This window comes from Rhinatrema bivittatum, chromosome 2 (assembly GCF_901001135.1).
Source record: "Rhinatrema bivittatum chromosome 2, aRhiBiv1.1, whole genome shotgun sequence".
NCBI classification, from domain to species: Eukaryota; Metazoa; Chordata; class Amphibia; order Gymnophiona; family Rhinatrematidae; genus Rhinatrema; species Rhinatrema bivittatum.
In genome coordinates this window covers 700,351,137-700,377,968 of record NC_042616.1, presented here as the reverse complement: position 1 = coordinate 700,377,968, position 26,832 = coordinate 700,351,137, and the positions used below count along the sequence as shown (strand labels likewise).

Genomic DNA, 26,832 nt, shown 5'->3' with positions numbered 1-26,832 from the left:
TTTATGGCCTGAAAAATCTATCTGTGTTTTCTTAATTACAACTCTCACATTATGTTAAATCGATACCAAAGGCCAGCCTTTTGCTGACTGGGGTGTGCATTCGTTTCCAACGTATTGATAATCCGCAACGTATAGGGCCATCTTAGTTGTATTTGTGGGGAAGCGAAACGTATCGCGATTCCCCACGAATACAACGAATCCTCACAGAATTATTCGGCTGTCTAAAGGAGCGAATTTAAACAAACCCCCCACCCTCCTGACTCCCCCACATGGTAGGAGCAATAGATGGCTGGCGCCATCTTATGGGGGCTACCGGTGCCGACCAATGGCACCGGTAGCCCCTGTGACATAGTAAAGTCAAAGGCTATCGGCGCCATTTTGAATACCGGCAGCCAACGGCGTGAGTGCAGGAGATGGCTCCCGGACCCCCGCTGGACCACCAGGGAGTTTTGGTAAGTCTTGTGGGGGTCAGGAGGGTGGGTGGCTGTAGTTAATTCAATTTTAGCCAGGAAACGATTAAGAATGAACGCATGAATGTATCGGGGGCCCCCCTTGCCGAATGCAACATATCTGCCCCCCGACAAATACGAATACCGAATGCAACGTATGCCGTCCCTCTGCACATCCCTACTGTCCACCATGGTTAAATGCTGTGTCATGCTGCTTTTTCATAGAATCTGAATAAGCCCTTATTTAAATATCACTTCAGGTTCTAATCCTGAGAAGTAAGATTGTGTAAGATTGCAAATGAATCTGAGAGAATTTAAGCTATTCTATTCCACAGAATATACAAAGCCTATTACCTAATTTAAGAAAAGGTGTAGCCCTGGGTGCAATATATCCAGGAGTGCAAAATACTTTGGAACCCTGCCTAGTAAAAGATTAATGTGCCTGTAAGCCTTTACTTGTCATCTCAGGAGAATACATATTGTGTCTTGTGTATGTTTGTGTGAGACATCCTAGAAAGGACAGAACATTGTTTAAGCAATCAGTCTGCAGAAGGAAGCTGAGGAAAACACATCTATTCAGGGGAGATCCTGATCAGTTTCCCATCCCTCTCCTAGGCCAAGCCAGCTACCTTTCTTCCCAGGACTATGCTGAAAACTATTAGAGGAATTCTTTCCCTCCCAAAGGACCACAATTTAAGAACTGAGTGAGTTCAGAACACGTAAATTAATTATCTTGTTCTATCTGAGGATAGAGGATACAAATGTGAGAAATTCCATCAGGTCATGGGGATAGAAAATGCAGCCCCTCAAACTGTCCTGTCCCCTGGACTTGCTGCAAGCCTGACTAATATTGTCCTAATTTCCTCTAAAACAGTGGTTGGAAAGAATGTTAACTTGTGCTTGGGAATGTAACATGCTCACAGTTATCTGCTTTTCGAGATGGAGAATGTCAATACGTTAATCCTGTAAATAAACAGATACCATGGTGAAACATCTCTTGAGTTCACAAAACATGGCCTGGTTAATATGTTGAATTGGACCTGCTCAGAGGGCAATGGGGTACAGTCTTCTGCAGGAAAAAAAATCACTTTTTTCTTCTGTGACCATAGATGTCGGAATGGTTGGGCCACAGAGGACCATGGCCACATCAACTTAGGGCAGGAGAAGCCATATAAATTAGTGGCACTTGATCACAATAGTAACCTGCATACATGAAATCAGCCTCCTGCATTTCTGATATCCAGAAGGCACGTGCTGTGCCTCCCTGTGATCTGCCCCCTGCTGAGTATCTTATTCACCGTGGACATTTGAAGACCTTTAACTTCTGCCATGAGCCGGCTGCAAATAAAGAGGAAAGCCTGCTGCCGCTGACATGGCCTCCAGGCCTATACAGCATTGCTATCCATTGCTACAGCCTCTAGATCTGCCTTGCCTTGCAACTGCCACCACGGATTCTGGATCTGCCCAGTGTTCCTGCTGCTGCCACCATCTGCACCACTGTTTCTACAAGACCTGGGGGAGTCACATTGTTATGATTAGCATTCAGGTGAAGAATTACATATAAGATTAGTGATAGGACGTCAGGATAAGCTCCCGAAGAGTGTCCTATTTGTCTCTAAGAAGCCTCTCATATGAACATTTTTATTTTTGACCTCTCATACATGCCTCTTACATTGCATGGAATAATGGACATTTAAACGCAAACTGTTTTAAGTTTCTGCAATGGGCATACTATGGGTAAAATGGACATTTAAAAATGATGGACATTTTAACACATACAATAACCAGAGAAACTAGGCCTAGAGACTTTTCCAGCAGTGGGTTTTTTAGACTATTTCACAACTGTAACAGACAGTTGCAGAGCAGGTGGACCTTGTACTAGAAAGGGAAACAGAAGCCTTCTGGAACTTGGCAGTATCAACAAGAACGAGGACATGACTGGAGGTGAACCCGAAAGACTCAGTTTTGCCAGATATTGATTGACTGATGTATTTTAAGAGAAGAAACAACCAGTGAGGGGAGACCTCATATCCAGCAGCTTCTTCCAGGCCCCAATCACATGGGAGAAGAAGTAAATAGTATGTGATGTTGTGATGAACCATTTTTGTTTCTTTTGACCCAAATAACCCAGATGCCTGACATTTTAGGGGTGTGGATTTACAATCATATCCAAGCAATGAGATGAAAGGCACACAATCAGATTCAACCAATGAGATGAAAAATACATAATCAGATCCAACCAATGAGATGAAAGACATGCAAACTTGCTCCTTGACTGCATAAGACAACCACATAAAAAAGTGAGACCGAGCCTAAACATTTGGCAAACACTCAGCCCAATGTATTCAAGCAAATGCTCAGCCTGTGTCCAAGCAACACAAGGCATCAGCCCCAACGCAGACAACTTGGGCAGATGACCAGGCCTTGGCCTTTTGACCGAACAGCCAGATCAAGTCCAAAACAGATATAAGCAGCCCAGTCATAAATGTGACTAGAAGGAGACAGATCAAACCATGCTGAGGTGGGCCTAAGACCAGAAGCAGACATGCAGAGGTGATGTAGACTTCTGGCTATGTTACTAGACACTTCAATTCAGGGAGTGGTAAGAAAGGGAGGATACTGGGAAGTTAGAAGCACTATTTGCATATCATTTTGTATGGGGAATTGAAAATTGAACAATTGAACTTTGGAAATATAAAATTACTACTTGTATATATTTACCATCAATAAATTTCATTATATACATTATCTCAAAGTCTTAGAATCTGTGCCACAGAATATGAAAGGTTCCAGAGTGAACGTGTATAGTGCGATCCATAGGTATACATTACCCATCATTCCATTCTCCAACTGAGCTTAAATCACATGGGTACATGATCTATTCATTTTGGGGTAGATTTTAAAAGAAGCGCGATCAGCCTACTTTTGCTTGCGCATCAGACTCAAGCAAAAGTACGCTGGATTTTAGTAGATACGCGCGGAGCCGCGCGTATCCACTAAAATCCTGGATCGGCGCGCGCAAGGCTATCGATTTTGTATAGCCTGCGCGCGCCGAGCCGCGCTGCCTCCCCCCGTTCCCTCCAAGGCCGCTCCGAAATCGGAGCGGCCTCGGAGGGAACTTTCCTTTGCCCTCCCCTCACCTTACCCTCCCTTCCCCTACCTAACCCACCCACCCGGCCCTGTCTACACCCCCCCCTTACCTTTGTCGGGGGATTTACGCCTCCCGGAGGGAGACGTAAATCCCCGCGCGCCAGCGGGCCTGCTGCGCGCCGGGCCGCGACCTGGGGGCGGGTACGGAGGGCGCGGCCACGCCCCCGGACCGCCCCGGGCCGTAGCCACGCCCCCGTACCCGCCCCCAAAACGCTGCCGACACGCCCCCGAAACGCCGCGACGACCGGGCCCGCCCCCCGACACGCCCCCCTCCGAAAACCCCGGGACGTACGCGAGTCCCGGGGTCTGCGCGCGCCGGTAGGCATATGTAAAATAGGCTTACCGGCGCGCAGGGCCCTGCTCGCGTAAATCCGCCCGGTTTTGGGCGGATTTACGCGAGCAGGGCTCTGAAAATCCGCCCCTAAGTACCCAAACATTTCATCATTAAAACTTTCTTAACAATTGGTGGTAGAGTGGGATTTGATTTAATAAGTATTTAGGAAGTTGAAATACTGTTTTCAAGTTGTATTGGTAGTAGGAGCTAGGGTCAGCAAGATTAGATCACTAAAGGAAAGAAAAGCTAAAATTTCCTTACAAATCATAGGGGCGGATTTTAAGAGCCCTGCTCGCGTAAATCCGCCCGGATTTACGCGAGCAGGGCCCTGCGCGCCGGTAAGCCTATTTTACATAGGCCTACCGGCGCGCGCAGACCCCGGGACTCGCGTACGTCCCGGGGTTTTCGGAGGGGGCGTGTCGGGGGCGTGTCGGGGGTGGGCCCGGTCGTCGCGGCGTTTCGGGGGCGTGTCGGGAGCATTTTGGGGGCGGGTACGGAGGCGTGGCTACGGCCCGGGGCGGTCCGGGGGCGTGGCCGCGCCCTCCGTACCCGCCCCCAGGTCGCGGCCCGGCGCGCAGGAGGCCCGCTGGCGCGCGGGGATTTACGTCTCCCTCCGGGAGGCGTAAATCCCCCGACAAAGGTAAGGGGGGGTTTAGACAGGGCCGGGCGGGTGGGTTAGGGAGGGGAAGGGAGGGGAAGGTGAGGGGAGGGCAAAGGAAAGTTCCCTCCGAGGCCGCTCCGATTTCGGAGCGGCCTTGGAGGGAACGGGTTAGGCAGCGCGGCTCGGCGCGCGCCGGCTATACAAAATCAATAGCCTTGCGCGCGCCGATCCAGGGATTTTAGTGGATACGCGCGGCTCCGCGCGTATCTACTAAAATCCAGCGTACTTTTGCTTGAGTCTGATGCGCAAGCAAAAGTAGGCTGATCGCGCTTCTTTTAAAATCTACCCCATAGTGTGGTTTGTAAATCAAATTACAAGAAAAGCAAAATCCTAACACAGATATAAACACACTTTACTAAGGGGCGGATTTTCAGAGCCCTGCTCGCGTAAATCCGCCCAAAACCGGGCGGATTTACGCGAGCAGGGCCCTGCGCGCCGGTGAGCCTATTTTACATAGGCTCACCGGCGCGCGCAGAACCCCGGGACTCGCGTAAGTCCCGGGGTTTTCGGAGTGGGCGTGTCGGGAGGCGTGTCGGGGGCGGGGCCGGAGCGCGCGGCGTTGCGGGGGCGTGTCGGCAGCGTTTTGGGGGCGGGTACGGGGGCGTGGCCGCCCCCTCCGTTCCCGCCCCCAGGTCGCGGCCCGGCGCGCAGGAGGCCCGCTGGTGCGCGGGGAAATCCCCCGACAAAGGTAGGATGGGGGTTTAGACAGGGCCGGGCGGGTGGGTTAGGTAGGGGAAGGGAGGGGAAGGTGAGGGGAGGGCAAAGGAAAGTTCCCTTCTAGGCCGCTCCGATTTCGGAGCGGCCTAGGAGGGAACGGGGGTAGGCTGCGCGGCTCGGCGCGCGCAGGCTATACGAAATCGATAGCCTTGCGCGCGCCGATCCAGGATTTTAGCCGATACGCGCGACTACGCGCGTATCAACTAAAATCCAGCGTACTTTTGTTTGCGCCTGGAGCGCAAACAAAAGTAGGCTGTTCACGCTCGTCTGAAAATCTACCCCTAAGTGTCTTGTAGACAAGAGATACTTATTGCTTTTATACAGTGTGATAGGTATTGTATAGTTAAATAGGCCATTTTCATTAATTTAAGGAAAATGAAGTTCTTTAAATAGGGACAAAAGAAGGGGACTCACCAGGAAAATATTGATCTTACAGAAATAAAGCAAAATAGTTTGTCACACCAAACAGTAACTTCACTAGGACAAAATCCCTTTGATGCAGAAGTTTGGGAAAGCTGTGATAATCTGATGGACCTGAAAGTAAGTTTGAACAATATGTTAAAGTAAGTACAGTGACCGGGGAAATCAAAAGTAAATGCCGTAATGCAACCACGTTACTTTTGTTCTCAGCATTTAGATCTTTGGCAAGTCACCATAGCAAGCTCCTTACTGAGAATCAACAGCTCGCAGGGAATTTAAAAGTGGCTTCTAGAGAAATTGAATCATTAACTTTGACAGTGACACATCTTAAAGATGAATTGAGAGCAGTCACAGCAAAGAGTTTTACCTAGCAAGTCAGAGCCCAATACTTTCAGTGCAGGTGCTAACAGCCCATTGCTTGCATACAGCCCAGCACCAGTCTTAGCACGTGATATGCAAAATCCAAATAGATCAGATCAATTATGTAGTCCATTACTCACTCTGGATCTGATTGTAAATCCACACCCCTAAAATGTCAGAATGTCTGAGTTATTTGGGTCAAAAGTGACCAAAATGGTCCATCACAACATCACATGCTGGTTACCTCTTCTCCCTTGTTATCGGGGGATGGAAGAAGCTTCTGAATATGTGGTCTCCCCTCACTGATTGTTTCTTCTCTTAAATACATATGATGCTTATATGATATGTATTATTCTACAGTTCTCATCAATCATCATCAATTGATATCTGGCAAGCTGAGCTCACTTCCAATCATGTCCTCGTTCTTGTTGATACTGCCAAATTCCAAAAGGCTTCTGTTTGCCTTGCTAGTACAAGGTCCACCTTCTCTGCAACTGACTGTCACAGTTGCAAAATATTCTAAAAGGCCCAAATGCTGGAAAAGTGTTAAAATATCCTTCGCTTTTAAATGTCCACTCTACCCATAGTATGCACACTGCAAAAATGTAAACTGTTTGAGTTTAAATGTCCATTATTCCATGCATTGTAAGAGGTTTATATGATAGGCCAAAAATAAAAATGTCCATAAGAGAGGCTTCTTAGAGACAAATAGGACATTCTTCAGGAGCTTTTCCTGACTTCCTAACACTAATCTTATATGTAATTCTCCACCCGAGCTCTAATCATAACACTCCCCCTCATTATATTTGAAATGCCATGGGGAATTGAAAACATAAAATCATATAGATAATGATATAGATATACAATTAACTTATATAAATACATTTGGAATAATTCCAATACAGATAATAAACGAGTTGAAAGTATTGGACTCTGATTTTCTAGGTAAGAACTCTTTGCTGTGACTGCTCTCAATTCACCTTTAAGATGTGTCACTGCCAAAGTCAATGATTCAACTTCTCAAGAAGCCACTTCTAACTTCCCCATAAACTGTTGATTCTCTGTAAGGAGCTCGCTATGGTGACGTGCCAAAGATCTAAATGCTGAGAACAAAAGTAACGCGGTTGCATGACGGCATTCACTTTCCCTGGTCAATGCATTTACTTTAACATATTGTTCAAACATACGTTCCAGGTCTATCAGATTATCACAGCTTTCCCAAACTTCTGCATCAAAGGGATTTTGTCCTAGTGAAGTTACTGTTTGGTGTGACAAACTATTTTGGTTTATTTCTATAAGATCAATATTTTCCTGGCATAACCCCCTTCTGTTGTCCCATTTAAGGAACATTTTCCCTAAATTAATGACTGGCTTAGGGTCCCCCAGGAAGGGTTGGGAACCTGTGTGCTAGCATGTAGTTTTTGTGCAGGTATCTGTATCAGTCCAGATTGATCTGTTTTCCAATCTGTAATTCTCAATAGGAGATGTTTTGATATTCTGGGGCACTGGTTCCCAAACCTGTTCTAAAGGACCCCCTGCCAGTCAGGTTTTCAGGATATCCACAATTAATATGCATGGGATAAATATGCATGCACTGCCTTCATGGCATGCAAATGTTATCTCATGCATATTCATTATGGATATCCTGAAAACCTAATTGGTTGGGGGTCCCCCAGGACAGATTTGGGAACTTCTGGTCCAGGGCACATTGCAAATGTTTGCAAGGCTATTCCATTTCATAGGTCTCACTGAACTTTGGTAGCAGAATGTCATGTTATTAGTGATGACAAATTTAAACAAGATTGTTTAAGTAGAAGGGTCCTCGAAGGGTGTTTTGTATGCTGAGTTACATGGGGAAATGGTCTGCACTCTTTGCTGGAGTGAGAACTGGATAGGGGGCTGTGGATGTAGAGTATATATTTACAGACCTGGAGGTGCAGGGTTTATATTGTATTTGTCTTGTGCATACCATGACAATAGTGAATCTAATTTGTAAGCCAGGATTTCCTGGTATGATCTCAGTTTCTCAAATATATTGCTAGTACTGTTCTTAATATTTGCATTATGCCAGAGTTCTCTTCCAGAGCTTGTATAGCGTATGTAATATATACGGGCAACATTGAGGAGTACTTGGAAGTTCTTTTCAATCAGGTCAATGGTGTACAAACAATTGGGACTATTTCTGTATCATTGTTCAGCCTGCATATCTGGTGCAGCCTTCCATACCCCCGACTTCCCTGTCCCTCCCCAAAAACTTACAGACAGCACCTCCGCACCATAACAGGATGTTCTCCACATGTGCCCAGCTGAGCTTCCTTCTGTCTGCAATTATCATCCTGTTGCTCTATGAATGCAACAATATGCCACCTCATAGGCCTGTTCAGGGTACACAAAATGATCTTTTTGGAGTGGAGATTTCTCTGCCCTTGGTGTCCCTTCTGATGCAAACTTCGAGCAAAACATTGGAACATATCGGGGGACTCACTCCTTTGGGAAAACTCTGAATAAAGTTCTTATTATTGACCTATAGAGGAATGAGTTGAAGAACTTTTTAGGAGGACATCGTTAAACACTTGGACTGCACAACCTTTCTCATCTCTGATTTTCATTGAGTGTGTGATTGGTTGTCCCCATCTGAACTTTACAGGATATTAAGATCAGCATTTGAAACACAGCTAACGTTTAATCCATTGATTAAAGAGTCTAGGCTATCTAAGACTAGAAACAGAACTTTCTTTTGCACAGCACCTAGTTTATGAAATAGGCTGCCTAAGAATTTGCAAGCAACTCAAGAATATGGTTTGTTTTTAAAGAATCTTATAGCTTAGCTGTTTGTTCCAGCTCCACAAGGTTAAAGCTGAAGGTCCAATGGGTGAGGTACAGTATATGAACAAGAGATATGAGATGACAGGGTTCAGGGTGGTTGGCTTTGGGTGGGGTAGCCATGGGATTTATGGGGAGACAATGATAGGCTCAGAGGGATGTTTGATGTTTTTATGTTAGGCTGCTGATTATTGTAATTGTGACGGGAGGTCTGTATTTGCTTTTGTTGATTTTATGTTATGTAACTCGTAGCAGGGTATTTTAAGTCCCAAGGGAACACAATCTTTTTTATATTTTCTGGGGCTGCTCTGACTAGCTAGTCATTCCCACGCTGACTCTTAGTCCCAGGGGGGGATTCTTTTTATGGAGGGAGCAGTTCTCACTTAGTGGCCCAGACGATGAAAGAAGGTCTCCAGTGTATGTGCTGTACTTTAAGAATTAGAGAGGACCAGGTCTAGGTGTTAAAATAAAGTTTGCTAATTATAAAAGTTAAATAAAGTCCATTGTCCAAAATTGATGACTGTACATCTGACTGTAATTACAGCGTTTTCTCTGTGTAGGAAGGTGTCCTTAATACAGACCTCTGGGTAGAACCCATGGTGATGTTAAATGCACATTACTCTCCCAGTGGCTGTGCTGTGGGAATCCTTTGTTTTGCAAAAATCCTACCTTTAGAAATCTTCTCTCCCGTGGACACCCAGCCTGTCCTGATTCCTTTGGGGGAAGTCCGGGTGGGATCTCCTTCTCTTGCTCGTCCTTGAATACAGTTGTTCATTCTCCTTATCTGTTACTTTAAGTGACTTCTCTGGTGGAAAAATCTGGGGACCAGGCTATTCACAGCACTGCAATCCCAGAGGGGAAGGAGGATCCAAAAACCTTCCCATTACTCTTTAGTCCAAATACTTTAAGTCCTAATCTAGATAGCGTTTCTGCCCTCACTGTCTCTCGCAGCAGGATCCATCACTGGTGCTTGCCTACCTAGTGAGCAGAGTAGGCCAGTGATTCTCAACCGGTGTGTCGCGACACACCAGTATGTCGCCACGTACCGGCAGGTGTGTCGCATGCTACTCGCAGCCGGCAGGGCTGAAGATCGGAGCCGCTGTTTGCTGCTGCCGGAAACCAGGCCAGCGGAGCCAAAGAAATGAAGACTGGTGCTGTCGGCGGGGCTGAAGACTTGAAGACAGACGCTGCTGGCCACTGCTGGCCGCCGCTGGAGCCCAGGCCATTGAGACTGAAGATCAGAGCCACTGGCTGTGCCGCCGGAGACCAGGCCAGCAGGCCGAAGAAATGAATACCAGAGCTGCTAGCTGCCGTTGGAGACCATGCCACCGGGGCCAAAGAAACGAAGACTGGCACTGCTAGCCTCCGCTGGAGAACAGGCCAGTGGAGCCGAAGATCGGAGCCACTGTTTGCTACCACTGGAGACCAGACCGGCAGGGCCAAAGATGAGCTGTTCAGCTGGAGGCCTTTGTGTATGTGTGTATTTGAGATCGGAAGGGTGCTTCTATGTGTGTGTGTATTTGAGATCGGAAGGGTACTTCTGTGTGTATGGTGTATATGTGAGGCAGGGAGGGTGCTTCTGTGTGTGTGTGAGAAAGGGAAAGTGCTTCTGTGTGTGTGTGTAGTGAGTATGTGAGAAAGGAATGGTGCTTCTGTGTGTGTGTGTGTGTGGTGTGTATGTGAGACAGGGAGGATGCTTTGTGTATGTGAGACAGGGAAGGTACTTCTGTGAGTGTGTAGTGTGTATGTGAGACAGGGAGGGTGCTTCTGTGAGTGTGTAGTGTGTATATGAGACAGGGAGGGTGCTTCTGTGTCTGTGTGGTGTGTATGTGAAACAGGGAGGATGCTTCTGTGTGTGTGTGGCATATATATGACACAGAGAGGGTGCTTCTGTGTGTGTGTATGGCGTATATGTGAGACAGAGAGGATGCTTCTGTGTGTGTGTATGGCGTATATGTGAGACAGGAAGGATGCTTCTGTGTGTGGGTGTGTGGTGTGTATGTGAGACAGGAAAGGTGCTTCTGTTTGTGTGGGGCGTGTATGTGAGACAGGGAGGGTGCTTCTGTATGTATGTGGTGTATATGTGAGACAGGGAGGGTGCTTGTGTGTGTCAATGTGTGTGTGTGTGAGAGAAAGATGGAGCATGTTTTTGGCTGGCTGTGGCTGTGAAAGAGAGAGGGGGCATGTGTGTGATTGAGCCTGTTTGGAAGTGAGATAGAGAGAACATGTGTGTGATTGAAAACCTGTAAGTAAGAGAGAGCGAGAGCATTGTGTGATTGAGAGAGACTGGTCAGAGAGTTGACATGTGTATGTGTGAGAAATACTGATCAGGGAAATAACTAGTATATGTGTGCTTGTGTGTGTGTGTGTGTGTGTGTGTGTGTGTGTGTGTGTGTGTGTGTGAGAAAGAGAGAGAGAGACTGGTTGGGGAGATGATTGGTGTCTGAGAGACAGAAACTGGTCCTGAGGGTGTTAGATATTCACAGAGAGGACTGGTCAACTTTTCTAGTAGAATTCACTCTGCTGGTCCACTACATCACCTGTTCAACCTTTCTGTAAACCCTTTGGAGGTAATTTTCAAAGGAGTTACATGCATAAATGTGGCATACTATCGTAGCAATTTTCATAAGCCATTTACTCACACAAAGTGCACTTTCAGAAGTAAACCCTATGGACAATTCAATGGCATATATTGTAGCAATTTTCAAAAGTCCATTTATTTGAGTAAAGTGCATTTATTCGAATAAAACCCAGTTTTATGCATGCAAATGCTTTTTAAAATCAGGCCCTTTGCTGGCTACCAATGTCCTGCATGCCAAATTTAAAACACTCTCTCTCTCTCTTATCTTCAAAGCACTTAGAGGAAACAGGTCAGAATAGGCTATCCTTTTATGCACCTTTGAGACCTCTAAGGTACTCCCAAGGTGCTTCCATAACTATGCCTTCATCAAAGAAAATCAAGCAATCCAACACACACCAGAGAGCCTTCTCTGAAGCAGCACCCGCTATTTGGAACTCCCAGAAGAGCTATGCCAAATTCATGATCACCCAGTCTGTCCATGTCCCATAGAGTGGAGATCCAAATGGAAAATTCCCAGATCTTAGTCCTTCTCCTCGATGTTGGTACTGGTATCTTCTCTTGCAGGAAAAGTCTTTAGAATGTGGAAACCAGGTTATTCCAGCCCTGGAACCCTGTGGGAGAGGGTGAGTCAAAAACTTCCCCACCAAACAATATCTGAATACTTGTTCTCTGCAAAATCTCTTGGTGATTGCTGCTTCTCTATCACTGGTACTTGCCCCATCTAGGGAGTAGATTAAAGATTAAAGTTCATGGGTCTTTAGCCCTTGTCCTTTGTGTCAGGAGGAGTCTTCTCCAAAGGATGCAAGGTTTCAGCAGGAGTCCCTTCTGAAAAAAGTCAAGATACATCTTGGCCATCAAACATTTCAGGATCTGTTACTATTGCTTGCCTCACCTAGGGTATAGTGTAGGCTCACAGGTCTTCAGGTCTCTGGGTTGAGAGCCTTTTTGCCCCAAAGGAAATCTGGCAAAAAAAACCCTCTCTCACTGCAACTAATACAGGGTGCGCCCAGAGTGAAACCTCTTCAAAAATAAAGTTCATGATTTATTATATACCAACATTTGATCTGAGATATCACATCAGTTTACATTCAGGTACTGTAGGTATTTTCCTTTTGTGGATTCCTATCGCCAGAGGGTTTACAATCTAAGTTTTTGTACCTGAGTAAAGTAACTTGCCCAAGGTCACAAGGAGTGACAGCAGGACTTGAACCCTGGTTGCCTGGTTCATATTCCACTGCTCTAACCACTAGGCTATTCCTCCTCAGTTCTTAGTTAAAGAAGCTATTTTCTCAGTTAAAGAAGCTATATTTGGGTTAGGATGGTTGAGAGTTGTTTGTTTGTTGGTTATACTTGGTTGAGAGAGGGATGGAGGGCACAGGATTGAGGGGAGTGTTTGGGTGGATGTAGAGAGATCAGTAATGATAAAGGTTTATATTTTTGTTTTGATCTACAATTGGCTGCTGCTCAGTTGGGAAGTGGCTGTCTAGTATTATGGAAATACTAGCGGTACCCCGCCACGCGTTGCAGTGGCAGAGTCAGGTTCTTTTCCCTCCCTCCCCCTTCCCCTTGCTCATTTACCTCAGTCACTCATCCTCCTCCCCGTTGGTCACTCCCCCCCCCCCTTTCCCTTCCCTGTCCCCACTCCAACTCTCTCCCCTCACACTCACCTCTCCCCTCATTCTCCCTCCCCTGACACTCACCTCCCCCCTCATTCTCCCTCCCCTCACTGTCACCTCCCCCCGCCTACTGCCTACCCTTCAGATCAGAAAACTTTTGTCTTTCTATTTCTGTGGGAACCCCACCCCCCCCACCCCAAAAAAAACAACCCAATCCCAACCCTTTAAATCAAATAATAAACCCCCACCCTCCTGCCCCCCTCCCAAGACCTGGGAAATTAAAATTGTTGGTGCTACATGTGGTCTGTCCCTGGGCTTTTGTGCGCATTATGTAGCCAAATAGGGGAGTGCCTAACCAAATTTGCACTCCCAAATTTGTTTTGTGGTCTGGGGAGGGCTATTTTGGTGCGTTCCCGAGATCGTGCAAGTTTAGTGTATGTATTTGTGTGTGAACCTCCCCCTTCCCCCAAAAAACAACCCTATGAGAAACGCTTTCTTAAACTAACCACACCACACTCTCCTGCCCCCCCTCCTTCAGCCCTGCGAAAAACAGTAGCCCACCCCCCTGCACCCCCAGAGTTGCCGAATGAATGAAACCTGCCCCCCCCTCGTGACCCCTCCCCAAGATGTTTGCAATAAATTCCTTACCACCCCCCACCCTCCAGACCCCCCGAGACCTGATAAAAATGTCAGTCGGTGGAGTAGGCGTTCAGGAGCGGTCCGGGAGCGATATATTGGCGTTGGTCCGTCGGCTGCGAGCACTGAAACGGGTTTGGATGGCCCTTTGCCCTTACTATGTCAGTGGGGTGGAGCAATGGCAGCGGTAGTTCCTCTGACATAGTAAGGGCAAAGGGCCGCCGGCTGCCAGTCCTGAAAATGGCGCCGAGGGGGCCCTCGCCCTTACTATGTCACATGGGCTACTGCCATCATTGGTGTCCCTGAGTGGCATAGTAAGGGAAAGGGCCGTCGGCGCAATGTTGATTGCTAGCAGCCGAGGCCGTAGTGCAGGAGATGTGTCCCAGACCGGTCCTGGCCCCCCGCTGGAGCCTCCCGGACTTCTGTCAGGTTTTGTGTGTGTTGTGAGGGCCTGGGAAGTAAATAAATTTGGCATGTGTGTGGGGGGTGTGAGGAGGGTGGTTTTGTGTGTGTTGGGAGGCTGTGGGAAGTAAATCAATTTGGCATGTGTGGGGGGGGTGTGAGGAGGGTGGTGGGTGTATTTTATCTGTAAAGGAAATAGTTATCTTCCGGCGAAAAAAGTGCGCGAATGTGATAAAATGGAAGTGAAACGTGGACCTGGACTGGTGAAATGATTAGTGTAGCGTGGGTTCGTGTAAGGTGTAACAGATGGCGCTTACACCCAGCAGATGTCGCTGTTTTCTCGAAAAAATCTTTAAACCTATTTTACCTGTCACAGGTGTGACATATCTGTAATGTAAGTAGAGAAGAACCTTCCTGTATGCAAAATGAAGGTTGTGTCCAAATTTGAAAGCAATCGGTTCAGTGGTTTCTGAGATTAGCGATTTTGTCCAAACTATTTAACATTTTTATTTATATAGCTATCTGCCGAAATCTCCATCTGTGTTAAAGTTTGATGATCCACCTTAACTGCATAATGTGGAATGTGGCAGGACTTAATATATCCATTAAAAGAGAAAAAGTCTTACATAAGCTGGCCAAATTAAGGGGGTCATTTTCTAACGCTTATTGCGTGCAATAGCATGCGGAGGGTGGAGTCGGGGCGGTGAGGGGAGGAGTCGGGGCAGCGAGGAGGCAGAGTCAGCGGTGTCTTCACTGGTGGCGATAAGGTAAGCCACGTTATCGTCGCCAGTAGCACGCCCAATAGCACCACCTCTCACGGTGGCGCTATTGGATGCGAAAGCCGGCAGCGAAAACACCGCGGTGGTGTGATGGATGCCGGCTTTCGCAGGCCCACCCCCCACTTCTCCCCCCGCCCCCTGTTATCGCTGGATTCACCATTCTGCGATAGAATCCAGGCTATTGCAAATTGTGTTCTTGCAAGAAACCCATCTTACTGATGTTGAGCACAGTAAGCTGTGATGTAAAAGGGATATTAATATGTATACCCTGGAAAAAACACAGAAACATGACAGCAAAAAATAACCATATGGCCCATCCAGCCTGCCCAGCCGTCCAATTATTTCAGCATCACTTCCTTAAAGATCCCCTGTATTTATCCCATATTTTCTTGAATTAAGCTACTATTTTTGTCTCCACCTCCTCCACTGGGAGGCTGTTCAGTGCATCCACCATACTCTCTGTAAAGACATATTTCCTAAGATTACTTTTGAATCTACCCCCTTTCACCCTCAGCTTATTACCCCTCTTTCTATAGCCTCCTTTCGCACTTCCAAAAAAAGGTGTGAGATTTTTAAGGCTTTTTATGAGCATCTTTATACTTTAGAGTGGAAGATGCCCAAATTAGGGATGCTTTTTTAGAAAAAGGTTAACTCTTCCATTTCAGGTTCTTCTTGTCTCAGGTCCAACTAGATAAAGTGAATGTCTCTGTCTCTGCTCAGGAAATCTTAAATGTAATTGGGTCTCTCCCTCCTCTGAAGTCCTCGGGACTGGAAGGCTCATTTCTGGATTTCTATAAAGTTTTATCAGCACAGTTAGTTCACCCATTATGTGATTTATATTTGGAAATACTTAGACAGAAGATGCTGGGCACTTTGCGAGAGGCGGTTAGCTCCCTTATTCCTAAACCAGATAAAGATGACTAATCTGATCTATCTCCCTTTTGAATAAGGATATTACAATATATGTGAACATCTTAGCTAACAGACTAAATTATTTGTTTCCATCCCTAATTTCTCCACCCCAACCTGAATTTGTGAAAGGTAGGTGGTCTAGTGTGAATAAATATAAATTACTCACTGCTTTAGAAGTGTGTACAAGTAAAGCTGAACGAGTCCCAAATCCCTGTTGTTGGGCTGGATGCTGAGAAGGCTTTTGATAAGATCTATTGGTCTTTTCTTTTTTATACCATGCAAAAGATGGATTTTGATGGGATAATTTTGGATTATCTGTTACGGTTCTGGCCACGAGCGCCACGACCAGACCCTTACCTCTGTGTTCCTGGACCTGTTCCCGCTTCTGTTGGCCTAGTTCGCGGCCTGTTCGGCGGCGTCCCCACGAGGGCCGCGCCGCCGGAAAGCCTCCCATGGACGTTCTGCCTCTAGATGCACGCGCGCGCCAGTTGGGCACTTTTCTAGGCCGTTTCCCGCCAGTGGTGACTCCGCCCAGTTCCTGACGTCAGACGCTGCGGCCTTGATAAGCCGGCCGCGGACACTCAGTATTTGCCTTGCAACGGGCTTACCAACCGGTTCCCTGTTGCTCCGTGCCCCGGAGTGAGCTGCCTTTGGAACTCGCTCCATTCCTGCTTGCCTGCTACAGTACCTGCCTGGTTCCAGTTCCCGAGTCTTGCTACAGTTCCTGCCTGGTTCCAGTTCCCGAGTCTTGCTACAGTTCCTGCCTGGTTCCAGTACCCGAGTCCTGCTACAGTTCCAGCCTGGTTCCAGTATCCGAGTCCTGCTACAGTTCCTGCCTGGTTCCAGTACCCGAGTCCTGCTACTGTTCCTGCCTGGTTCCAGTATCCGAGTCCTGCTACAGTTCCTGTCTACTGTTCTAGTCTGGTTCCAGTTCTCAGTCCTGCTCATCAGCCTGCCCGCTCCAGTCTCAAGATTATCAACCCGCCTAAGTCCCAGCGGCCGGGCCCCTACGGGCTCCTCCCGGGGGAACTTCGGCTTCCAAGGGTGAAGCCTCACCTAAGTCCCAGCGGCTGGGCTCCTACGGGCTCCTCCCGGGGGAGTACCAGCTTCCAGGGTGAAGAGCACCTCTACGTCCTGCCTGAACATCTGCCTCCCGGCCTGCGGTGTACCAGAGACATTGAATACCTTTCCCAGTCTCTTGCAGGTCGGCCCAAGGGTCCACTAAATTGAGACTCCATAACATTATCTGCATGTTTTATATACTAACTTGACTGCGCATGATTTTGGTAATGGCTGCCTATTGCCTGCCTTTTCCTTCCATAGAGGAAGTAGACGGGGGTCCCCTATCCGTTCCTCTTTTTATTCTGTCTTTGGAGCCCTTGGTCCATGCACTGATGATGGATTATAAAATCAGGCGTTTATTTATTTATTCTTAAACATTTATATACCAGCCTTCCAAAACTGATCAGGGTGGTTTACATGATAAAAACATATATAATATGTAAAATTTACAAAAACAGTACAACAAATTAAAACACGAATACACTATACAGTGATGTTATTCATTCTCAGACTTCAAGGTTGCAGGTCAATTGGCTTCATAGGCTTTTTTAATTAACCAGGTTTTTAGTTCCTTTTTAAATATTTTGAAGTTATCTGACATCCTTAGGGATTCAGGCATCATATTCCATAATCTGGGGCCAGCTACAGAAATCGGAGACTTCGTTTAAATGAGCATAGTGCAATGATGGTATCTCCAAAAGCCCCTTGTTTGCTGATCTTACTCGCTGGGGCCCATGAAAATGCAGAGTCGCTCCTATCCAATCAGTGTCCCTGTTATTGAATTTTGTTAATCAATGTTAATATCTTATATTGAATTATAGCATTTTATTGGTCAAATCATTTGCAATCGATTAGAAAACAAGTGGCTGAGTTTTGAAACATCTGCAGTGATCTTAAAGGGCTGGCAGGTAAACCTAAGAATAGTGAGTTCCAGTAATCAATGTTTGTAAAAATGAGAGTCTGTAATACTGGATGGAAATCTTTGTAAATTAATAATGGTTTAACCTTCTGAGAATGCGTAATTTGATGTAGCCCGCTTTAATTATTACATGAATGTGTGAAGTCATTGAGAGTCTGTTGTCAAGTATCACCTAAATCACGGATGGAATTAGCAAAAGAGATGTTATTGGAGCCAAATTCAAAAATTGGAAGTTGGTCAGTGATTGTTTTTTGACTTCATTAAATTATTTCCCATCAGAGAAGCTTACAGAGGATCACTTCTCGTTCCCCAAACCAAAACCACTCACCATTTAACTTTTAGAGACCGAGCCTTCTCCACAGCCGGACCATCAATATGGAATTCTATTCCCCCGGATCTGAGACAAGAACCCTGCCTACCCACATTCAGAAAAAGGCTTAAGACTTGGCTGTTTAAGCAAGCCTTCCCAGATTCCTATTGAATGACAGCAACATCTTCTAAGAGACTTCACAATATAATGTAAATATTTAATCCTTAATTACTCAGTTATCTTGCTCTAATTTTCCCACAGTTAGATTAACCCTGTTTTAATGTAACTTTATGACCTTTGCACTTGTTTAATGTTCTGTTTTTTGACTCACACCCCCTGTTATCTGTAAACCAGCATGATGTGATTTTTAATCACGAATGCCGGTATAGAAAAACTCTAAATAAATAAATAAATAAATAAATAAATAGATAGATAGATAGATAGATAGATAAATAAATAACTAAATACATTTCTGTCTTGTTAATGTTTAATAATAATATGATGTGTGATAAAAGTTTCTGAATAGCTGTCATGTAAATACTGAGTAATTTGAGTGTGTGAGTTATAGAACCATCAAGAGGAATGAAAAATTGCACATCGTCTGCATAAATTCGGAAATTTAAACCAAGCCCAGATAAAAGTTTACAGAGTGGGAGGAGATATATATTAACAGTCCCCCAATAGACAGGGGAACTGTTAAATTGTTGTTTGCAGATTATATCTTGCTGTTGCTCTCTAAAGCTCGGCAATCTTTGCTGGCAGCTCTTGAAGTTCTGGCTAAATATAATGCCTTTCTGGCCTTAAATTACACCTAGACAAGACTTAGATGAGGCAGGTGGTTTAGCTTTGGTCTGGGATTCTTTTCCGCTTAAATGGGAAGGGGACAAAAACTGAGTATCTGGGAGTGTGGGTTTATAGGAATCCTGCTGTTTTGTATGCAGAGAATGTCCCTAAAGTAATGCAGCTTTTTGCTCAGAAACTTGAAAACAGGGTTCATTTTCTCTTGACTCTTTTTGGAAGGGTGGCTTTGGCGAAGATGGTATTATTCCCTAAATTACATTATGTACTTCTTATGCTTCCTGGGGCAGATTTTAAAACCTGCGGGCAGGCGCAGATTTGTTCGCGCAACCTGGTGCGAACAAATCTACGCCCGATTTTATAACATGCGCACGCAGCCGTGCGCATGTTATAAAATCCAGAGTCGGCACGTGCAAGGGGGTGCACAATAGTGCAACTTTCACGCGCTGAGCCGCGCAGCCTGCCTCCATTCCCTCCGAGGCCGCTCCAAAATCGGAGCGGCCTCGGAGGGAACTTTCCTTCCTCCTCCCCCCTCCCCGCACCTTCCCCTCCCTTCCCCTACCTAACCCACCCCCCAGCCCTATCTAACCCCCCCCATACCTTTTTTGAAGAAGTTATACGCGCTGGCCGATGGCCAGCCCGCGATCCCGGGCACAGCGGCAAATGGCTGCTGTGTCTGGAGGCTCAGGCCATGCCCCCGGACCACCCAGGACCACCCACGCCCCACCCCTTTTTGCAAGCCCCAGGACATACGCGCGTCCCGGGCCTTACGCGCGCCGCGGAGCCTATGCAAGATAGGCTCGGAGTGCGCAGGGGCAGCTTGGGGTAGCTTTTCAGGGGTTACGCGCGTATCTTACTCTCGTAACCCTTTGAAAATCTACCCCCCTACATTTTTGCGATCTAGGGATATAGCATTGTTTAATAGTCTTTAGGGTTGATTTTAAAATGCGCGTGCACGCGTGCACATGGAAGCAACTATTTATAAAATGTGTGTGTCGCACGTGTGCATCGGATTTTAATATCCACGCACACATGCGCGGGCTGGTGGCCTCCTCTGCATGCGATCCAATAAAGGAGCGGACTGGAAGAGAAATTCCCTACCCCAACCCTATCCTTCCTCCTTCTTCCCCTCTCCACCCCGACCCCTAAACTAACCCTACCTATCCCCAACATTTTTATTTTTATACTTACTGCTCCTCCGGAGCAGAAGTAAACTCTGTCGCTGGCCGGCTGCTGGCATGCGCTTCCCCGGGACAGCATCTAATGGCACTGTTCCAGACCGCCCGCCCCTCCCCAGCCAGACCCTGCCCCGGCCCACTCCTTTTCAATCACCCAGCACTTCTGCGTGTACCCGGGTTTACATGTGTGGCTGGGCTCTTTAAAAAATGCTCTCAGCCACGCGCGTCACCCCCGGTTTTACCAGGCGCAGGGCTTTTAAAATGCGTCCGTTTGTGTTTGTTTTCTGTAGAAGGGGAAAAGATCTAGTTTGAGCATGAAGTGTTTGATGCTTCCCAGCTCAGAGGATGGGTTACATTTTCTTAATTTTAGGTTAGATAATATGGCTATCTTCCTGTGTGTCTTTTAACTGACTGGTTGACTGATATGCAGAATTTTGTTAACACTGAGACTCAGAATGGTGCATCCTTTGGATTTAAAATATGATTACATACAGACAAGGCCCAGCTGCCTGCAGCTATTGCTTCTCATGTCCTCATTAGTGCTGCTTGAGTAGCTTGGAGGTTTTTTAGGCAAAGTACTGGAGTGTCTCCTCATGTTTTCTTCTTTCTGCCAATTACTGGGAATCCTGCCTTTCCGCCCTCTATACTAAATTCTTGTTACAAGAGGCTGGTGGATTAAAGCTTGCAAATGATAAGAGATCTTCTGATGCCAAATACTGAGACAGTGGAGTGTTTTGATGTATGCCTCCGTGAGAAAGGCTTTTTGAAGAGAGATTGTTTTTTTATGTACCTACAGCTGAGGCATTACATTGGTACAACCTTTGATTGGTCCACTGGGCCCTTAACATTTTCTAAATTCAAGACTTTTGTTGATTTAATTGAGCATGGAATCATTTCCATTTCAAGTGTATACAAATTTCTGAATACTATTCAGGCCCACAGGACGTTTATAGTTCTCTGTGATATTTGGCAGCGAGACTGCAATGTGACCTTGGTGGCTGATGATTTCCATCAACAGTCAAACAATTGTCTGACTGTTGATGTATGGGAATTACAAGATTAAATCTTCACAGAATTGTTATTCTGCCTACCAGAACTAAAACTGCTCACAGTGAGGCACATTATTTCATTGTTTATTGAGTTGTCTCAAACTACAAATTTTTTTAAAAAGTGTTATACATTATTTGGAATCAGTTATGGGTAAGGTGGTGTAATATTCTCCTGAGTTTTGTGTCTTAAACCATTTGCTTAAATCATATTGATTGGGAAATTGTATAAATTATTATTGATCAAAGCCTAATTACTTGCAAAATAATGAATACTTTGTAATTAGTTAAAAGACTGTGCCCCTTCTTTTTCTGACTGGAAAGGTCGGATGCTTGATATGGTGTTTATGGGATACCACTCGACTCTTGTGCAACCTGCTAGAAACTACGCTATCTTCAGTCATATTTGGACCTCTTTAATCAAAGTATTGCAAGAGGAATATCATAACTTATTCATGAGGCATGAAGGACAGCAATATTCTGCCCAGACATAATATACTCTGGAGTGGGACTTTGTTTTTTTCCTGAGCTTTTATTTTAGTGATTTTCTTAGTGTTCCCTCTCTTTGAGCTGAGTTGTTTGAGTCCTTGTTTTCTTTTTTAATATGTTTTGGAGGTTAATTGCATTGGGTTTTATATAAATTGCATTGGCAGTTCTGTCCTAAGCTGGGGTTGTACAATGAGTATGTGCTCTATTGTTTTTTGCCAATAATATAAAATTAAACTATGAAAATCAAGAAGGAGTTACATTCAGTATTCTATTTGGTGCTATAGGTTTGTCTGTTTCATTTATCATAACTCCTTCAGTTGTACTCTATTTATATGTTTTGCTCTGTAGTCCTTTCTGTTTGTTTCTTGATTGATGTTGTGTTTATCAGTGTTTAATGTGTACTGTGTTGACACTGTGAGTACAATATCATTGTTATACTATTGTCTTATGTCATTGTTATATTATTGTTACAATTTGTTTTTACTCCCAATTTAACTTACTGTATACCACCTTGGAGAATCTTTTCAAAAAGGCAGTAAATAAATCAGTAAGTAAATAAGGAAATTAGTAAATAAACAAGTAAAAAGCAAAAATTAGAAGACAAAAACTTTTGAATCTGGACCGTCTTAATAACTCTGGTGAACCAGTCACACAGGTACATTAAAATTGTTATTTCTCTGAGAGATTTCTTAATGAGCTAGGAACACAAATTTCAGAGGACATATTGAAGTAACAGAGAATGTCCTTTACCTGGTTGTCATTCACATAGTAGTTAAATTTTTTAGCAGAGTCTTGAGCCAGCATGATTGATATTGCATAACCAACCAATGCTACTCCAAAACCTTCAACAATGACATCTGCCAAAACATTCATTGGAGGAGCCTGCGGCGGTGGTATACTGTGAATGAGAAAGTAATGTGCATGTTGGAATCATGCATATCAATGTTTTTATTTGCCACAGAACTTTACAAAAGTATGAAACAGAAAGATAACATTTTTGGCCAGCACAACTTTAAAATCATACAGTGACCTATACGTGCAAAAGTCCCAGATCTGTTATTCATTAAGCATGAAGAAGCAACCACATAGCAAACATTCAATACCAATAAAAAATGACTATATCATCTAAAAATAGAACTAATAAAAAAGATGATATATATATATATAGTACAAGCCAATATAATTTTCAATATACAAAATGTGTAATATTCATTTACAAAATTCATATCACTTCACAACATGTTACAATACACAAATCCACACACAAATAAACATGGCACACCAAGCAAATAAACATGGCACACCAAGCAACAAAATATAAAAACAAATATTCCAAAGACTAAGATCATCTGACAATCTTATGGAGAACATTCACCTCCACCCCCTCATCACCACACACATAAGATTCAAAGTTCCATTTGAAATCCCTTCAAAATCCCATTTGGTTTCCAACATCCCTGTGAAGGAATTTCAAATTGGATTTTTTATCTTATGTAAGGATTATTTCTCAGTAAGTTTGTCAGATGATCTTAGTCTATGCAATATTTGCTTTGTTGCTTAGTGTGTCATGTTTATTTGCTTTAGTCAGTGTGTGGATTTATTTATTGTAGCACAATGAGAAGTGATATAAATTTTGTATACACTGTATACATACCGTGGTGTATTTTGTTTTGCAGCCTGAAAAAGAAATGTCATGGGCCAGATATTTATTTGATGTGACTTAGCAATTTTTCAAAACTGAAGCACTTAAATAAATATAAATTAAAGGCAATCATGCAGATAAATGTTCCGGTAACAACAAGAAATATCTGTAATTTATTATTGTATTTCATTTGGGACAACATAAATCTTTTATGTAGAAAGCTACAGTGTGTTCCTTGTGGATATTCTGAATACCTGATTGGTTGATGGTTCAGCAGGATAGCTTTGGGAATCACTGCAGCAGAGCAATCTTTAAAAGAGAGCTGCGGACTCTATGTGCTGTCCAAATGACAGAGGCTTCTTAACACGTTACCCCTCTGGAAGTATGCACTGTTCAATATTTCAAAAGCATGCAAGGCAAGTATTCATACTCATCTCCGTCAACTGCAAATATTTCTCCTGAAGTCATTACTTTTCTAACGGTTTAAACGGCTCCCCTGTGCCCATTGTAGCAGCCATATTCTGACCAGTGTCCCAAATGGATAGGATCCAATTTGGTTTATGTGATGTGTGTGAGTTCATTAGCCCCAGTATCCTAGAACGTGGGCTTCTAAGATCATTGTGTCTGTGTATTTTCCCCCATCCCAGCATACAAATTTGTGCCTTAAAGAGTAGTGTGCCTGGTGAGCTCGACGCTTACGTTTCACGTGTCCTTGCTGACTCCCTGGGCTTGATGTAATAAGGTACACTTTTCTAAGCACATGGTTTTACCCACATTTGTATGCAAATTTACTCCAGATGAGGCAAGTAGTTTTTTGTGCACTTAAAATGTATATGTAAAACTTTGCAGATTAGCGCCCTTGCATGAAAGCATTAGTTATTACCTCCCCCTCTCCATGCAAAGAGTTGCAAAGATTTTACCCATGTTTTCTAAACATGCAAAATTTAACTCCTAGTCAGAGATGGAGAACAGTTCCTGTGGGCCAGTGTTAGCCTAGAATTCTTGGTACAGGGGTCCTGTACTCGAGATTTATATGCATAAAACATGATTTCTGTACAAATCATGTTTTCTGTGCATAAAATATGATGTTTTCTGCACAGAAAAAATGGTTTAATATTAATTTTAAAAGCCCAGTTTGCACCAAACTCAGGAGTTGCACACAAGTTGGTCTCACATGCGCTCACCAAATTTTAAAAGACGTCAGATGCATGCATATCTCTGGCTGTGCGCACGTCTCATGTGCGCAAGTTCTAAAATCACTGCGTCCCTGGGCGTGCGTCGACATACGTGTGCCAATGTGTGCCTGCATGCCATTTTGAAAGTTACCATCTCTGTGTGCAGAAATCTTGTTTATAGGCGCACAGGAAAGCAGTGTATGGGTGTACATTGGCGCGTGTGCATTGGCATGAGCCCAGCAACACAGTGATTTTATAATGTGCATACATATGTGCGCATGTTCTAAAATATCCTGAGCATGTGTCCACACCTAGGCACAGAAATCACATTTCTACCACGTAAGTCAGGATAATTTAAAACTGGCGAACATACACACCATGACCAGTTTTACCAGTTCACCCAGTGTTGAGCTAGGACCTACAAGCCCCCTGTTTTAGTAGCCTGCATTCACCCCAGTTACCTCAGACCCTTTAAAACCCTCCAAAATAGCTGTTTGTTTGTTTTTTTTTACAACTTAAATCTCCTCCATAACAGAAGTCAACTTACACGGCAATGGACCTGGTGTGCACCAGGGCACGTAAGTATTTACGTCCACATCTCTTAACCACACCCCAAAACACTCATACCCCGGTCCATGCCCACACCACACCCCTTTTTTAAATCAAGTGAGATATGAGTGAGCGGGAGATACACACGCATCTGGGCGGCTTTTAAAATTTGGTGGGCATGCACAAGCCCGACTTGTGCATGAATCCTCTGATTTTGGCATATGCCAGGATATTGGAGTTTACCTTTAAGCATTTTTTTAATGCACATTTTTGGGTTATTGCCTTTTTTCTAACTCAGTCTCTTACCATACCATTAAATTATATTTTAGCATTTATCTTAAGAAATTGTGGGATGAAAGCCAGAGCTCAGTTTTAATGGATAAAATATTACATCAGGCCCCCCATCCAGTTTTTTTATTCCCTAAAGAGAAAAAGAACAGTTCAGTTTGAATCGGAGAAAGGTCAGAGCACATTTTGATGTCCTTGACATTTTTAAAGCTGCCCTGTCAATAGTTGACAATGAGCATTTTGACAGCTGCCTTGCCATTAGATTAGGGTCTGTGGCCAATAGTTGACTCTATGTCTTATCTAGTTTTCTACAGGGAAAAACATTGCGAGATGTTAAATGATATACTTCACAGAAATTCACATGGGGTAGTTTTCAAAAGCATTTACATGGGGTTGTACATGTAAAAGTACATACAGACGTGATTTTGTGCGTACTTTTATGTTAACTGGAAAGAAGCACTCTCAGGGGCAGGGAAATCATTTACACGTGTACTTTTGATTTTCAAAAATATGCGCAGAAATATCCACATGGCCATTCACACCCATTCTCTAGCAGATGTGCTCCTATGCCATGCTAAAGTATGTGCAGCCAGCTAATTTTCAAAGAGGACTCACATAAGTCTACTTTGAAAATTAAGGCTGAAGTTCATGTGCAGTCCTGCGCAGACTGTATCCTCCGTCTGAATACTGTCATCACCATGTGCAAGTTTCCTAATCAGAAAAAGGAAATTAGGCATCACGAGATGGTCACATGTCTTCTTGCTTATTTATACTTCTTACAAACCATACACATACCTGATGTTTGCAAAGCAGCATTAAAAGAGGATTGTAGCTCTAACAGTAATAACAGTAAACAAGATTTAAGAGCTCAGATGAAATTTGTAAGCTGTCACTCTGTTTTGCATCTGACTATGTAATAAAGGCTGCCACTGACACGAAATAATGAAGCAGCTTTATCCTACAAATTACAAGAAAACACCTTTGTGCTATTTTTCATGTCAACATCAGTGTCCACTCCTATGAGTGTCATTTATATTTTAGCTACTTTTAAAATTAAGCAGACAGGTATATGTCCAACTCACCCTTTGGGTATATGTCCTACCACTTTTAAGCCGTAGGTGCCCTCCATATCCACACAGTAGCAAGCAACAGCTGTAGCGATCATCTGTCCAATTCAGTACAGAAGAGAAGTTAATATCCAGGAAGAGGTGTAATTAAAAACATTGCTTCTGTGGTATTAAGAATATCTAATGGATATACAAAATACATCTGTTTAACTGGATGTAAGGCATGTTAATGAAGACCAGCCACTGCTGAACAGGTACTTTCACTGCTGAATTACTGGTTATGCTAGTAGCACCATAAATCTCTGAAAGAATTCATGCAATGACAGCTTTACTTTTTTATTCAATGATTAATATTTACAGTAATAAGACTAACTAGACATCTTCATTATAAATCACTTTAGCCAGGATCTTCAACAATACTTATCCAGGAAAGTCTGCCACTAAAAATGCCCACCTAAAGTTACCTGGT

General features: G+C 44.3%; 1 protein-coding gene across 2 annotated transcripts in view; it reads right to left on the bottom strand.

Moving 5' to 3' along the window:
- The window catches only part of SLC26A7 (solute carrier family 26 member 7), a 311,800-nt gene that overhangs the window by 108,797 nt on the left and 176,171 nt on the right, over nt 1-26,832 (bottom strand). For both annotated transcript variants that reach the window (XR_003854875.1, XM_029591660.1), the window contains exons 6-7: nt 26,379-26,461; nt 22,393-22,540 (exon numbers count right to left, since the gene is read on the bottom strand). Coding sequence is in view for 1 of the 2 variants with exons in the window: in XM_029591660.1 (XP_029447520.1) it covers nt 22,393-22,540; nt 26,379-26,461 (231 nt within the window). In the remaining variant the exon portion in view is untranslated. The remainder of the gene's footprint in view (nt 1-22,392; nt 22,541-26,378; nt 26,462-26,832) is intronic.